This window comes from Solea solea, chromosome 14 (assembly GCF_958295425.1).
Source record: "Solea solea chromosome 14, fSolSol10.1, whole genome shotgun sequence".
Taxonomy (NCBI): Eukaryota; Metazoa; Chordata; class Actinopteri; order Pleuronectiformes; family Soleidae; genus Solea; species Solea solea.
The window spans coordinates 480,190-495,189 of NC_081147.1; the positions used below are offsets into that span (position 1 = coordinate 480,190).

The following is a 15,000-nucleotide window of genomic DNA, read 5'->3' on the forward strand; positions in this document are numbered from 1 at the left end:
TTGAAAACTGTAGGGCCGTGTTAGTGTAGACAAATAGAAACTATGACTTTTATTTTGAAAACTGTGCGGCTGTGTTAGTGTAAATAAATTGAAACTATGACTTTTATTTTGAAAACTGTGGGGCCGTGTTAGTGTGGATAAATAGAAACTATGACTTTTATTTTGAAAAATGTGGGGCCGTGTTAGTGTAGATAAATAGAAACTATGACTTTTATTTTGAAAAATGTGGGGCCGTGTTAGTGTAGATAAATAGAAACTATGACTTTTATTTTGAAAACTGTGCGGCTGTGTTAATGTAGATAAATAGAAGTATGACTTTTATTTTGAAAACTGTGCGGCCGTGTTGGTGTAGATAAATAGAAGCTATGACTTTTATTTTGAAAACTGTGCGGCCGTGTTAGTGTAGATAAATAGAAGCTATGACTTTTATTTTGAAAACTGTGCGGCCGTGTTAGGGTAGATAAATAGAAACTATGACTTTTATTTTGAAAACTGTGGGGCCGTGTTAGTGTAGATAAATTGAAACTCTGACTTTTATTTTGAAAACTGTGGGGCCGTGTTAGTGTAGATAAATAGAAACTATGACTTTTATTTTGAAAACTGTGGGGCCGTGTTAGTGTAGATAAATAGAAGCTATGACTTTTATTTTGAAAACTGTGGGACCGTGTTAGTGTGATAAATAGAAGCTATGACTTTTATTTTGAAAACTGTGGGGCCGTGTTAGTGTAGATAAATAGAAGCTATGACTTTTATTTTGAAAACTGTGGGACCGTGTTAGTGTAGATAAATAGAAGCTATGACTTTTATTTTGAAAACTGTGGGGCCGTGTTAGTGTAGATAAATAGAAGCTATGACTTTTATTTTGAAAACTGTGCGGCCGTGTTAGTGTAGATAAATAGAAGCTATGACTTTTATTTTGAAAACTGTGGGACTGTGTTTAGACGAGCAGAAACTGAGACTCACTCTCTCACACCAAACCTCCTGGAGAAAACCAGTGATTTAAGCTGCAGGGACACAGGAGCTGCTGCTCCTCTGCTGCCTCGTGTGGTCACTCTGTGTCACTGGGATAAAACTTAATGTTTGATTTTAAAAGCCGTTTAGAAGTGAGTGATGGAGGCAGCTGTGTGTGTGTGTGTGTGTGTGTGTGTGTGTGTGTGTGTGTGTGTGTGTGGGAGAGGGAGTGGTTTACAAACTTCAGTTTAACAGTGAGATAAAGACGTGATCATGTGACGTAGCCATAGATTTAGTTGCTGTTTTTCCTCCTTCAGCAGCAGGGGGCGCTCACATCACATCCTGCCGCTTTATTGTATCGTTTAATGAACTTTGTTTCATGAGAGTTTCACAGGCTCAGGTTTGTGTTCTTCACTGAAGCGCTGAAGTTTTTAAAATAACAACAAGCTTTTGTCTCCGTGAAGACGCTGAAGACGCTGAAGACGCTGAAGATGCTGAAGATGATCTTCACTGAAGACGCTGAAGACACTGAAGACACTGAAGACACTGAAGATCAGCGTCTTCAGTGTCTTCAGTGTCTTCAGTGAAGCAGCTCTTCATTGTCACGAGGAGAGCGTGAGACTCTTTCTGTCTCAGCTCCAGCTTTAATGAAGGAGCCGCTGCTTGTGTTTGTTGGTGGACGAGCTCCAGTGTGATGATCTGCTCTCAGCTCCCAGAGAAAAGAAGTGTTAATGAGAAGCAGAGCTGAAGGAGGACGGGGAGCAGGGTTCAAGAGGCTCAGAGGGTCACACTGATCTCCACTCTGCCCACACACACACACACACACAGTGATAAATCCACTGAGAAACACCAGGTTTCACAAGCCCACAGTTTGTGCGTTTGCTGCAGTGTAACAGTGACACACTGACGTTTATTCATGTGATCATGACGTTCATGCAAACATCAGCCGCTCACTGTGAGTACATGAACACGCACAGGTAAAGGACAGAGAGGACAGTCCCAGGTCTGTCTCTGTACTTGACGGTCCAGACTCTGGTCTTGGACTTGTGTCGAACTCGACTGAGGTGGTCTGAGCAGAGCAGCTGTCTGTCTGTCTGTCTGTCTGTGTGTCTGTGTGTCTGTCTGTGTGTGTGTCTCACTGTCTCACAGCAGAGACAGAGTCAGGAGTGTTTGTACCTCGTCCAGCTGTGTGTGTGTCTGCGCGTCACCTCGGGGCATTTAGTCACTTAAGCGAGGACATGTGGACGATCAGTTTCCCTCCCCCTGAGCTGCACACCAAGCTGCACACGCTTCAAAGGCCGGATGAGCAGATTAGAGGTCAGGTCGAGCTCACGACTAACTGATTTAGGAAGGTTTTAGTCTTCACACTGAAATCCATCCTCTTTGTTTTGGTCTCAGGGCCCCGGCGGCTCTGTCTCCGGCTCTGTCTCCGTCTCTGTGTCTCTGTGTCTCTCCGCTCCACTGAGCTACAGAAGCCTGCAGAGGACAAACCTCTGCTCCTCTGTGTGTGAGTGCTGCACCACGTCAGGTCAAACATGAGCCTCTGCTGCCTCCTGCTGGTCACTCACAGCATCACAGCCTCTCACAAAGAAAAGCATTGGAAACTCAATCAGTTTAAAGTTAAATAAAGTGAAGTCAATAAAAACTTCAGCTATAACTCAAATAATAAGAAAAGGAGAAGAGAAAAGTCATGTCTGTCTGTCTGTCTGTCTGTCTGTCTGTCTGTCTGACATCAGCTGCTCACTGTCAGCACACACTGACCAGTGGACAGACAGTGACACCTGCTGGCTGCAACTGCACATGAACACTGTTCCAGCTCTGACACACACACACACACACACAGTTCTGAGTTTGAAATACCTCATAATTTCCGAGTTCCAACTACAAATGGAACGCAGGATATGTGACACAGCAGAAACAATGTGACAACTATGTTAGAGGAACTCAGCCCTCACTGATTCATCCATGGATGAGAGGATGAAGAAGTTAGCCTGATAACTCACAGCTTATTCATTTATTCTGACTTAATTCCTCAAAAAATCAAAGAAACCCCCAAAAAACTTGAATGAAGAGGAGCAGAAAGACGAGTCATCTATCTATCTATCTATCTATCCATCCATCCATCCATCCATCCATCTATCCATCCATCTATCTATCGAGTGAGTGAGTGAGTGAGTGAGTGAGTGATCACCTGCTTTGCCTGGAACAGTCTGTGTGTCAGAGTGAGACCTCCTGTTCCCCCGCTGCTGTGTTTTTCTGCGTCAGAGTGAGACCTCGTGTCCCCGGTGTTCTGACAGACAGCTGTGATACGGAAGACATTTTGAGCCGCTGCGGTGTCTCCTGTCGTCGGTGTCAGCAGCTGAAGTCCGGGCTGACGCCGCGGAGAGTCCACCGTGTCTTCACCGAAACCGAAACCGGAGAGAAAACACGAGGATTAGGAGGAAAACACACAGAACGTCGCACTTTAAACCGCAGCTCCCTCCGTGTGTGTGTGTGTGCGTACAGGCAAGCTAGTTAGCTCCGCGCTACAACAGCTAACAGGCTCCTAGATGCTAGTTAGTTAGCGTCACCTAGTTATCTCACCCTCCTCCTCCTCCTCCTCTTCCTCTTTGACAGACAGCTGCTCCTTCATCATCACACGATGGCGTATAAAAGAATTTCAAAGGTAACGAACGTTTATTTTGTGAGTTTAATGAGCGCAGGTTCATTGTGTGTGTGTGTGTGTTCGCCTGTTAGCTCGTAGCGTTAGCTGCGCGGTGAACTGTGGAATCATTCTCATCAAAACAACATGTGAAACCCGCACAAATATCACGTCTGCGTGTCATTTTACGATCTTTACGGTCACACTGCGGGGGCGCGTGTCTGTAGTGTGTCTGCGTTAGCTTCGTATTTTCATTACAATACAAGAAACGTGTGTTTGTCAAAGATTATTACGTCAGCAAATCTTACTGTTGTAAAAACGTCTTTCATTAACGATATTTGACGTGCGTTGAAAATACACACCATGATAATTATGGAGTCAGTATCAGCAGATATCGACGTCTGTGCTAGCGCCCTCTACAGCTGGTATTTAATGTTTGTTTTTGCACAGTGAAGATATTTCACATATGATGATAATTTCACTACAGAACAGACTAAATAAAGACGTGTGTGTATATGTCGGTGTCGATTATCGGCCCAAGAACGACCGATATATCGGCAAAAAGTCCAATATCGTGCATCTCTATTAACAATGATCATTTTTAAATTGACATTCAGATTCCTGGGGTCGTGAAGAAGAGTAAGTAACTAGAGTCGGGATGTACGATGTCGGACTTTCTGCTGATACAGATAACGATATATCGGGAGCGATTGGACCAGTTTTCACAATAAAAGGCACCGTAAAGAACGGCTGCTCATGATTATTTTCCTGAAGTGTTGACGCGTTAGAAGCTCTTTTATTGTGAAGTGTTGATGCAGCTCTTCCTGTGCAGGAGCTCACCGATCTGTCCAGAGATCCTCCCACTCAGTGCTCAGCTGGACCCGTGGGCGACGACAGTGAGACCTTTAACTTCTGTCTCACACTCTGACCCTCAGGTTTCCTCCGCTTCACTAACGTCTCTGTTGTTTTTCCTCAGTGTTTCACTGGCAGGCGACGATCATGGGGCCTGTGAGTATCATCATCATCATCATCATCATCATCGTCATCACCATCATCACCACACAACTCACAAAGTGACGTTTTCATGTGTTAACGTTGAGTCATAATAATTGTGTGTGTGTGTGTTTCAGACTGACAGTCCGTACCAGAGCGGAGTTTTTTTCCTCACTATTCATTTTCCTACAGATTATCCCTTCAAACCTCCCAAGGTCAGTGAACGCATCACTGTTTCTGACCACTTCTTATTTGACTGATGTTTTTGTTTATTTATTCACTGTTGCCATGGTTACAACTAAAGTCCACATGACTACACACTTTTACAGTTTACAGAAGCTCACTTTTATTTTGAAAACTCAGGTTGTGACATAGTGTGAATGAATAGAAAGTGGGACTCTTATTTTGAAAACTAAGGAGTTGTATTTTAGCATGGATAAACGGATGTGGGGACATTTATTTTGAAAAGTATTTGAGCGTGGACACAGAGACACACTGTGGTGTCTGACGGTGCGTTCAGGTCTCTGAACATTGTGTTTCCTGTCCTTCAGGTTGCCTTCACGACCAGAATTTATCATCCAAACATCAACAGTAACGGCAGCATCTGTCTGGACATCCTGAGATCTCAGTGGTCTCCAGCATTAACCATCTCTAAAGGTGAGGAAACATCTTCTTCTTCTTCTTCTTCTTCTTCTCCTCACTACAGGTCAAAGCTAATGTCGGCTAATTGCTAACAGGTCATGTGACCAACGGAGAAAAAAAACATCGTTCACTTCAATCAAATCTTACCTTTTAATAAAACTCTGCTGTTAGCTGCTGACAGGGGGACTTTGGGGGCGGGGCTTAACCACAGGTCAATCACGCTGAGTCACTCACACCTGCTAAATCATTTGTTGCTATGGCGACATGGGCTGCAGGGGGAGGAGCAAACACAGAGGGAGACAACAGGGTAAGGGTAAATGAAAGCAGTGGTCACACCTGTGTGACATCATCACTGCAGTCAGCCAATCAGAGTGTGTCTGTGCTTCTGTCTCCTCAGTCCTTTTGTCCATTTGTTCTCTGTTATGTGACCCGAACCCTGACGACCCGCTAGTACCTGAGATCGCCCGCATCTACAAAACAGACCCGGTCAGGTGAGTGCACACCTGCGCACGCACACACACACACTTCCTATGTGTTATTTTGTTAATTCGGCTTTTGAAATAATTTGCTCAGATTGACGTCAGTGACACAAAGTGACCACACGAGGCAGCAGAGGAGCAGCTAAAATCACTCATTTTCTCTATGGGGTTTGGTTCCTGCTGACAGTTGGCTCCTCCCCACATCACCTGACGTCATATCTTCGTCTCGTCCCCAGGTACAACAAGACGGCTCAGGAATGGACTCGTAAATACGCCATGTGACCCCGCCCCCTTCATTCACTGCTGGAATATAAACTGTTGTTTTTTGTCTCATTTTCTCATGTGGCCACGCCCCCTCCCTCCTTCCCCCCTCCTTCTCATCAGACAGTAACAGAAATTTGTTCATATCATCTTTTTTTGACCCCGCCCCTCAACCATTAGCTTTTTAAATGTTTTTGTTTTGTGGTGGCGGCGGTGAGGACGGACGGACGGCGTGAACGTGCCAACGCAAAACACTGGCTGAAGACAAACTGTTACACACACACACACCAGTGCTGGACGGGATCAATATAATAATCAATAATGTAATGCATGTGCCAGTGGGCGGGTCCATGTGCTGCGAGCGCAGTTTTTGTTTAGCGTTAGCTCGTCGATCGGCGCTGACGCCGCTCTCTCTGCACTGATGACGAAACGATCGACTCATCGCTCTCATGTTTTTCTGTTTTTTCTCAATAAAGTTCAACAAACAGCTGTTTGTGGTGTTTTCTCATTTCATCACCTGAGCAGATGGTGGCGCTGTTTCCAGGAAACACGTCCACGTCTTTTTCGTCCTCCGCTGTCGTCATGGAGATAAAATAAAAAGTAATTAAGACGAGGAAGTTCATGACTGGTGTTCTACAGTGTTGTGATGAAGCTGTGGACTCACCAGATGGTGGCGCTCTGACCTCAGCTTACAGCAGGGGACCAGATGGTGTGTTCCATTTGTAGCCGGAACTCAGAAAAGTCGGAGGAACCTCACGAACATCTTCCAAACTAGCTGCCACTCCGACACATCGCACAGTTAAGATTTTTTATTCGTAATTATGTCGCCACAATGTTTGTGTAAGATACAATATCACGATATTTAAGTCACACTACGATATTATCACATTAAGTCATAACTTCGCGATATTCAAGTCACGATACGATAATATCGCAACATTTAAGTCACAATAAGGTATCCCGATATTTAAGTCACGATACAATATCACAATACTGTATATCAAGATATTGCGATATCCTCACATCAGCTCTGGTGAGAGTGAGCATTCGTGGATACAAGTTTGAAAAGATGTCTCAAAAGCGATATATCGCGATATTTCACTGCATCGGACCTCTCTCTGAAACGACGAATGACGTCGTGACTCCGATGTCGATGGAGTGTTGCTTGTGACCACGTTTCCATGGAAACCATTAATCCACCCACTGCTGTGAACAAGACGTTAATCAGATTATGTTTCACACAATTCACCTGTCGTCTGCCTGCTCAACAGTGCCCCCTGTGGTGAGTGAGTTTAACAGTTTTTCATTCATTAAAAAAGTGGCAGAAATGTTTAAAAATGAAAGTTTGTCGTGGTAACAAATGTATCAAATATATATAAAAAGCTTTATTTAAAAAGAACCAATGAAAGCTCCGGATGAACTGTACAGTGACATAAATATCATGTGATCACACGGAGGGAAAACTTCTTTCCCACAATGCCTTTGGTTACGTCACGTGTCGCGAGTTTGAGCGTCTGATAAAAAAAAAATCCCTTAATTTCATGTTCATGAAAAAAAAACAGTTAAAGGAAAGTTTCAGACGTAAGAATAAAAAACTTCTCGTCAAAAAAGTTTAAAAAGAGTAAAATATCCAAACTGACAGCACCAGTGTCCTCAGAGCGGGACGTCCTCCGTCTGAGTGGACAGGAAGTTCCTCACAGTGGACAGGAAGTCCTCACAGTGGACAGGAAGTCCTCACAACGACGGTTGTTTCAGACTGGTTTTGGTGAATGACTCCGTTTGACCAGCAGAGGTCAGATGTGTTCACGCCGTGGAAAGCTCCACCCCACTGTCACAGACGCCGCTGTCGACGCGAGACTCCGCCTTCAAGTCCTGCAGCAGAGCGAGGCCACGCCCACCTGCACAGAGACACACAGAGACAACAGCTGTCGTCATGGTGATAGACAGAAACTGGGCGTGACGATCATGTGATCTACTCACCAGTCACTCCCTCAGTGTCAGAGCGACACAGCGCCTCCTCCAGGACCAGCAGGGACCTGCACTCACCCACCGTCCTCAGAGCGGACAACAGCTCACTGACTGTCCCACCGGACACCTGAGGACACAAGGACGACACCAGGATGAAGACACAATGACGACACAAGCATGAGGACAAGAGGACGACACAATGACGACAAGAGCATGAGGACGACATGATGAAGACAAGAGGACGACACGATGATGAAGACAAGAGGACGATACGATGAAGACAAGAGGACGACACGATGATGAAGACAAGAGGACGACACGATGATGAAGACAAGAGGACAATATGATGAAGACAGAAGACAAAGGTGTGTGTGTGTGTGTGACCTCATAGCTGTCCAGCAGAGTCTTGGCAGGGGAGGGGCTTAATCTAAAGGCCGTCTTCAGGATCCCGAGACCCAGACTGTGAGCCAGTGTTTCCCAGCATCCTTCACTCTCCAGAGAGCGACACACTTCCTGTTTCACTGCGGTGTCCAGACTGGCCAGGTCACCTACACACACACACACACAGAGTTAGTGTCTCTGTCCTCGTGAGGACGTGAGGACGTAAACAGCAGCCTCACCTTGTGGTGGACTGATGACACTGCGTCGTGTTTGCGGTTCGTACTCTTTTCCGTTCAGAAGCTCCAGAACCTGAAAGAAGAGGCGGAGCCTTCTGTCAGAAAATGATCAAAAACACCACCTGAACCTGACCACACCCACTGGTCAGTGTTAGACCTGACCACACCCACTGACATCAGCGTTAGACCTGACCACACCCACTGACACTGGGTTTTGCCTGACCACACCCACTGACAGCAATGTTAGACCTGACCACACCCACACCTGTCATGTGTACCTGTGCGTTGGCGGCCATGTTGATTGGGGTCATTCCAGATATGTAACCTTCATCTTCGTCGTCTTCGTCACATAGCTCCGCCTCCTCCTCTCTGAAGAACAGCGGCTCACAGTTCTCTTTGTGGGCGTCGGCTCCTGACAACAGTCACACTGGTGTTCACTCTGTGTGTGTAGACATGTGATGAAGTCATGTGACCAGGTGTTTCTTACCTGCCGCCATCAGCAGAGCGGTGAGTTTGGCGGAGCCCCGCCCCGCAGCGACGTGAAGGGGGGTGGAGCCGTTAAAGGTGCAGCAGTCCACGTTGGCGTTTCCCTGACGACAGAAAAACATGACAGGATGTGGTTTGGTGTTTTGTCCACATGAGGGCGTCGGTCACAGGTGTGCTTGTCTCTGATTGGTTACCGTACCTCGAGCAGCAGGCAGCCGGCCAATGACACGTTGTCTGTCTCTGTGGCCAGGTGGAGGGCGGTCCTTCCACAGCTGCGCTCCTGAGCCTCCACGTTAGCTCCGCCCTCCAGCAGCTCTCTTATACAGGACAGCTGATTGGCCAGGACTGCCAGGTGGATCGCACACATACCTGGTTACCATGGAAACAAACCAGGAGACACATCAGTGTGTGTAATTGTTGTGTCGTAGTGTAGTTGTGTACTAGTTGTGTACCTGCAGTGTTGTGTGTGTGTAGTTGTGTACCTGCAGTGTTGTTGTGGTCCAACAGTCCTCTGATGTCTCCGTGTGTCAGTAAAAACTCGATCATCCCAGCCCCGCCTCCTCCTCCTCCAGCTCCTCCCTGCTGCTGTGATGCCAGGTGCAGCAGGGTGTTGCCATGGCGATCAGTCAGCGTGGGGTCGGCCCCGGCCATCAGCAGCGCCTCCGCCGCCTCCTTCTGCTGCGTGATCACCGCCAGGTGCAAGGGAGTCTGGGACACAGGAGGGCGGGGTTACAGGCACCGTCAACACTGTTGCTATGGTTACATCCAGACTGACCCCGCCCCCTCACCTGGTACAGGTGGTTCCTCATGTTGAGAACCTCCTCTCCAGGCAGAGCAGAGACCACCTGAGTCAGACTCTTCAGCGCCTCCTGCTGGCTGTGGAGGACGGCGAGGTGCAGCCCACTGACACACACACACACACACACACACACACACAGTGAGGACCAGTCATCTCATTTCTGAGTGGTTATGGTTAAGGTGTGTGTGTGTGTGTGTGTGTATACTGACGTGTCTCCGTCCTCGTCCTGTGCCGTCATTAGGGGGCGCTGTGCAGCCAGCAGATACGCTGAGTCACCTGTTACAGAGTACTGGAAGAGAGCGTCCAGCTGTCTGCTGGTCACATGACCCCACTGCTCACCTGTGTCGCACGCACACGCACACACACAAACTTTAAAGTTGTTGGACACACAACTTTACACACATAAATGATATGATTATATTACAGTATATATGTACCTCTGTCTGCTTCAGGCTCCACCCTGACTCCGCCCTCCGCCGCCTGACCCGGACCTCGCCGCACAGTCCCCGCCCCCGAGTCGTCGCCTGGACCTCCATCGTCCGAGTCGTCGCCCTGAGAAGCTTCAAAGACGGCGTTTTTATTTCATTTATCGTCTTTATTCTTTTACTGTTTACATGGATCACATGACCGAGTATTAAGTACATGTACAAAACTGCATCATTGTTTTCTGAAGGTCGTCCACACTCATAATAATTATAATAATAATAATAATGATAATTATATTTTATTTGTAGAGAATTTTAAACTCAAAGCAGTTTCATCCACACTGAAATCTGAAATCGCCATCCTTTGTGAAAATGATGATGTCATAGCTCCGCCTCTCTGTCATCTTTGTTTCTCTGAATGTTTACGTTTTGATGATTTAAACGCAGCATCATTTCAGAACCACTCTGAACACTGCAGTACACGTGTCGGCCTGTGTGAGGCGCTGTGGCACGACCCCCACACACACACAACATATGACGGTTTGTTGTGGATTTGGACTTGTTTACGAGTTAAATGTCGACTGACTCTTCTCACCATGTTTGATGCCTCCTCCTCCTCCTCCTCCTCCCCCCAGACCAGCTGAGTATCCTGTGGAGAAGCCGCCTGCTCCGCCTCCTCCTCCTGCACCACCTCCTCCTCCATAGTTATAGGTAGTAAAACCCTGGTAGTAACCTGGAGGATAAATCAAACGCACCCTGACTCCACAGAACAGGACGTCCAGCACAATAACAACAGTTTAACAAAGTATCAGGGTGGTTTTAAGATGACTCAGTAGTTACCTCCTCCTCCTCCTCCTCCTGCAGAACCAGGACCTCCCCCTGCTGCTGGTCCTCCTCCTCCTCCTCCTCCTCCTCCTCGGTACAGACCTCCTCCTCCTCCCCCCCCTGCTCCTGCTCCATGACCACTGAAGTCATGGAAGTTAGGCAGCGTCTTCTGTCTCTTCCTCTGCACCTCCTCTTTGTCTGAACACACACACACACACACACACATTAGCTAACGTAAAGCTAATGTTAGATAAACCACTGGCTAGTTTAGCTAATCCTAGTCTAACATGTAAAGCTAACCTGTAGCTGGTCCGGAATCTCAGCTCTGATGAAGTTAACTTAGCTTAATAAAGCTAACAACATGTTGCTACATTGTTCCTGATAACCAGCTCTGATTTATCTCACTTAGCTTTAGCTTGTAAAGCTACTTAAGTGTTTCTGATGTAAATAAACCTGCATACTGTTTACTAGCTTATCTTAGCTCATGTAGCTTATAAAGCTAATAATATTGCTAATGTTATTAAACATTGTTCCTGCTAACCAGCTGTGACTTATCTTAGCTAACCTAGCTTATGAAGCTAATAACCTGTTGCTAACATTCCTGCTAACCAGTTGTGACTTGGCTAACTTAGCTTATGAAGCTAATGACTTGTTGCTAACCAGCTGTGACTTGGCTTACTTAGCTTATGAAGCTAATAACTTGTTGCTAACCAGCTGTGACTTGGCTAAACTAGCTTGTTAAATTCGCAACATGTTGCTTAAAAACTACATCTGGGGCTAAAGTGTGGACCTGTGACCTGTGTGGGCGGGGCTCTGTGACTCACCTATGTTCTGAGGGTGATAGGTGAAGGGCTTGGGTTCGCTGGTCTCGTTGTCCGACTTCCTCTTCAGCTGCACGAACACGGAGGTCGGCCTCTGCAGGTTCTGGTCCCGATACTTGGGAGTCTTGAAGACGATGGCGAACTGAAACACAAACACACAGAGAACACAATGTTTACAAACGACAACGACGACGACAACAACAACAACAACAACAACAACAACAACAACAACAACTACTCTGACCTGTCTGTGGACGTCTGTGGGGGAGAAATCACCCAGAGCTTCCCAGATCAGCCCCGAGTCGTCTTCTTCAAAGAAACGCACCTGGATATCGTCTGGACACACACACACACACACACACACACAGAGCAGAGGTCAGAGGTCAGAGGTCAGGAGTCATCACCATCAGCTGTTAACTGAACTGCCTGAGGAAAAAGTGTGTGGCCCCTCCCCCTGACCTTTCTGGACCTTGTCACACAGCAGGTACACCTCCTCTCCTCCGCTCACACAGCCGGCCGTTCTGTCCATCCTCACGATCTTCAGGTTCGAGGCGTTTGGAGCCTCTGAAGGAGACAGAGGTCAGAGGTCAGGGTGACATGAGAACACATGACCACACATGACCCGTGTGTGTGTGTGTGTGTGTGTGTGTGTGAGAGACTCACTGCTGTCATAGATGGGCTCTGACACCACAGGTTCCAAACGTCTGGAGAAACCACCGTCACTGTCAGGGAGGAACGCTGTGAACATGAGACGCACCACGCTCAGGTCCATCTCCTTAGATTGGACACACGCCGCACTGCTGATCACACTGTGCTGCTCCTCTGAGGAGGAGACGAGGAGGAGCAGGAGAGAGAGGAGAGAGAGGAGAGAGAGGAGAGAGAGGAGAGAGAGAACACAGCACTAATTCAATTAATCTGAAAACAAAGAGGTAAAAAAATACATAATAAAAAGACAAGTGTCCACGGTCTGGTCTGTTGTCTGGTCTGTTGTCTGGTCTGTGGTCTGGTCTGTGGTCTGGTCTGGTCTGGTCTGGTCTGGTCTGTGGTCCGGTCCGTGGTCTGTGGTCCGTGGTCTGTGGTCTGTGGTCTGTGGTCTGGTCTGTGGTCTGGTCTGTGGTCTGGTCTGTGGTCTGGTCTGTTGTCTGGTCTGTGGTCTGGTCTGTGGTCTGGTCTGGTCTGGTCTGGTCTGGTCTGTGGTCCGGTCCGTGGTCTGTGGTCCGTGGTCTGTGGTCTGTGGTCTGGTCTGTGGTCTGGTCTGTGGTCCGGTCCGTGGTCCGTGGTCTGTGGTCTGTGGTCTGGACTGACCGTGCAGGTCTCGGGGGACCCTGACCTCCCCCTGCTGGGCGTCGATCTCTGGATGAATAGAGACCCCATAGTTGTGTCCCATCCTGAACGCCTCCACCATCCTGTCCTCCAGAGTCTTTGACACGTTCTTCTTTGTCACATGGAGAATTCCCAGGTTTGGAAAACTGAACACACACACACACTGTTAACAACTCTGTGTGTGTGTGTCTCTATCACACTCTGTGACATCACTCACTCACTCACTCACTCTAGACATTCATTCAATCACTGTGCTGTGACTAAACCCCCATGTCTTTCCTTCCTCATCAGGCTGACACACCTGCAGCTGATCCACAATCACTACCGTCCAATTATTAGATATTATTATTATATATTCTTATATATTATTATACTGTATATTATATTATATATTCTTATATATTATTATACTGTATATTATATTATTATATTACTATATATTCTTATATATTATTATACTGTACATTATATTATTATTATATTACTATATATTCTTATATATTATTATACTGTATATTATATTATTATATTACTATATATTATAATATATTCTTATATATTATTATACTGTACATAATATTATTATTATATTACTATATATTCTTATATATCATTATACTGTATATTATATTATTATATTACTATATATTATAATATATTCTTATATATTATTATACTGTATATTATATTTTTATTATATAACTATATATTATAATATATTCTTATATATTATTATACTGTATATTATATTTTTTATTATATTACTATATATTATAATATATTCTTATATATTATTATACTGTATATTATATTATTATTATATTACTATATATTATAATATATTCTTATATATTATTATGCTGTACATTATATTATTATTATATTACTATATATTATAATTTATTCTTATATATTATTATACTGTATATTATATTATTATTATATTACTATATATTATAATATATTCTTATATATTATTATACTGTATATTATATTATTATATTACTATATATTATAATATATTCTTATATATTATTATACTGTATATTATATTATTATTATTATATTACTATATATTATAATATATTCTTATATATTATTATACTGTACATTATATTATTATTATATTACTATATATTATAATTTATTCTTATATATTATTATACTGTATATTATTATTATATTACTATATATTATAATATATTCTTATATATTATTATACTGTACATTATATTATTATTATATTATAATATATTCTTATATACATATATATATATGTATATATATATGTATATATATTCTATTCTATATTATTATTATTATTATAATAATATATTATCATACGCCAGCATGTTCAGTAGTTGATGAGACAGACACCCAGCTCCACCTTAGTCCCACATGATTTGTTAAATCCCTTTTTCTTCCAGTAATCTTTGCTTTAGTTAGCTTGGACGTCCCTATGGGAGGGGCCTGGTCCCGCCTCCATTTTGCTGGGTTTGGCCGGCATCTCCAGGTCCCTTTTGGTTTGCGGACTTCTTTATTCAGTAAATTATTTAGATGACACTTCAGTTATGGTTTATTGTGTAACTTTCCTACTACTAAGTAGAACTAATTTAGTAACTAGTAACTTAACCTCGTAAAAAAATACAGTTGCTTCATAAAATCTATTAAAACGTCCTATTTTCTGGTGTCTTTTATGTTCAGGTCTGCAATTTGAGCCACTTATTCATTTATTAGGCCGTAACACACACACACACACACACACAGAC

The 15,000-nt window shown here is 44.5% G+C and overlaps 2 protein-coding genes and 1 long non-coding RNA gene across 4 annotated transcripts in view; 1 reads left to right on the top strand and 2 right to left on the bottom strand.

Annotated features, from left to right (window-relative positions):
- LOC131472362 (uncharacterized) overlaps positions 1–3,261 on the bottom strand; it is a 22,792-nt gene extending 19,531 nt beyond the window's left edge. Inside the window, exon 1 of the long non-coding RNA XR_009242089.1 lies at positions 3,143–3,261. This is a non-coding gene — a long non-coding RNA (uncharacterized LOC131472362). The remainder of the gene's footprint in view (positions 1–3,142) is intronic.
- Positions 3,262–3,268: 7 nt separating this feature from the next.
- Positions 3,269–6,454, top strand: LOC131472360 (ubiquitin-conjugating enzyme E2 D2-like). 2 transcript variants are annotated; one of them, XM_058649452.1, is made up of 7 exons: positions 3,269–3,616; positions 4,425–4,488; positions 4,569–4,600; positions 4,723–4,800; positions 5,137–5,242; positions 5,625–5,718; positions 5,801–5,936. In XM_058649452.1, exons 1-7 carry the CDS (start codon positions 3,593–3,595, stop codon positions 5,850–5,852), a joined length of 450 nt encoding a protein of 149 aa, XP_058505435.1. In that variant the 5' UTR covers positions 3,269–3,592; the 3' UTR covers positions 5,853–5,936. The 2 variants fall into 2 exon arrangements, with proteins under 2 accessions (XP_058505435.1, XP_058505436.1); XM_058649453.1 differs by lacking the exon at positions 5,801–5,936 and adding an exon at positions 5,943–6,454 and having other exon boundaries at positions 3,275–3,616.
- Positions 6,455–7,332: 878 nt separating this feature from the next.
- nfkb1 (nuclear factor of kappa light polypeptide gene enhancer in B-cells 1) overlaps positions 7,333–15,000 on the bottom strand; it is a 14,557-nt gene continuing 6,889 nt past the window's right edge. The window contains exons 7-24 of the mRNA XM_058649454.1: positions 13,214–13,377; positions 12,572–12,730; positions 12,368–12,472; positions 12,153–12,244; positions 11,912–12,050; positions 11,103–11,285; positions 10,858–10,995; positions 10,275–10,397; positions 10,047–10,176; positions 9,827–9,941; positions 9,521–9,746; positions 9,238–9,407; positions 9,040–9,142; positions 8,831–8,964; positions 8,556–8,625; positions 8,320–8,483; positions 7,948–8,062; positions 7,333–7,865 (exon numbers count right to left, since the gene is read on the bottom strand). Coding sequence (XP_058505437.1) covers positions 7,771–7,865; positions 7,948–8,062; positions 8,320–8,483; positions 8,556–8,625; positions 8,831–8,964; positions 9,040–9,142; positions 9,238–9,407; positions 9,521–9,746; positions 9,827–9,941; positions 10,047–10,176; positions 10,275–10,397; positions 10,858–10,995; positions 11,103–11,285; positions 11,912–12,050; positions 12,153–12,244; positions 12,368–12,472; positions 12,572–12,730; positions 13,214–13,377 — 2,425 coding nt within the window. The 3' untranslated portion in view covers positions 7,333–7,770. The remainder of the gene's footprint in view (positions 7,866–7,947; positions 8,063–8,319; positions 8,484–8,555; positions 8,626–8,830; positions 8,965–9,039; positions 9,143–9,237; positions 9,408–9,520; positions 9,747–9,826; positions 9,942–10,046; positions 10,177–10,274; positions 10,398–10,857; positions 10,996–11,102; positions 11,286–11,911; positions 12,051–12,152; positions 12,245–12,367; positions 12,473–12,571; positions 12,731–13,213; positions 13,378–15,000) is intronic.

Bases quoted from the DNA above. Each gene is read 5' to 3' on its own strand.
- LOC131472360 (XM_058649452.1), top strand. From the start codon at position 3,593: ATGGCGTATAAAAGAATTTCAAAG. The intron at 3,617-4,424 runs GTAACGAACGTT...CTTCCTGTGCAG, and splicing joins CGTATAAAAGAATTTCAAAG to GAGCTCACCGATCTGTCCAG. The intron at 4,489-4,568 runs GTGAGACCTTTA...GTTTTTCCTCAG, and splicing joins TGGACCCGTGGGCGACGACA to TGTTTCACTGGCAGGCGACG.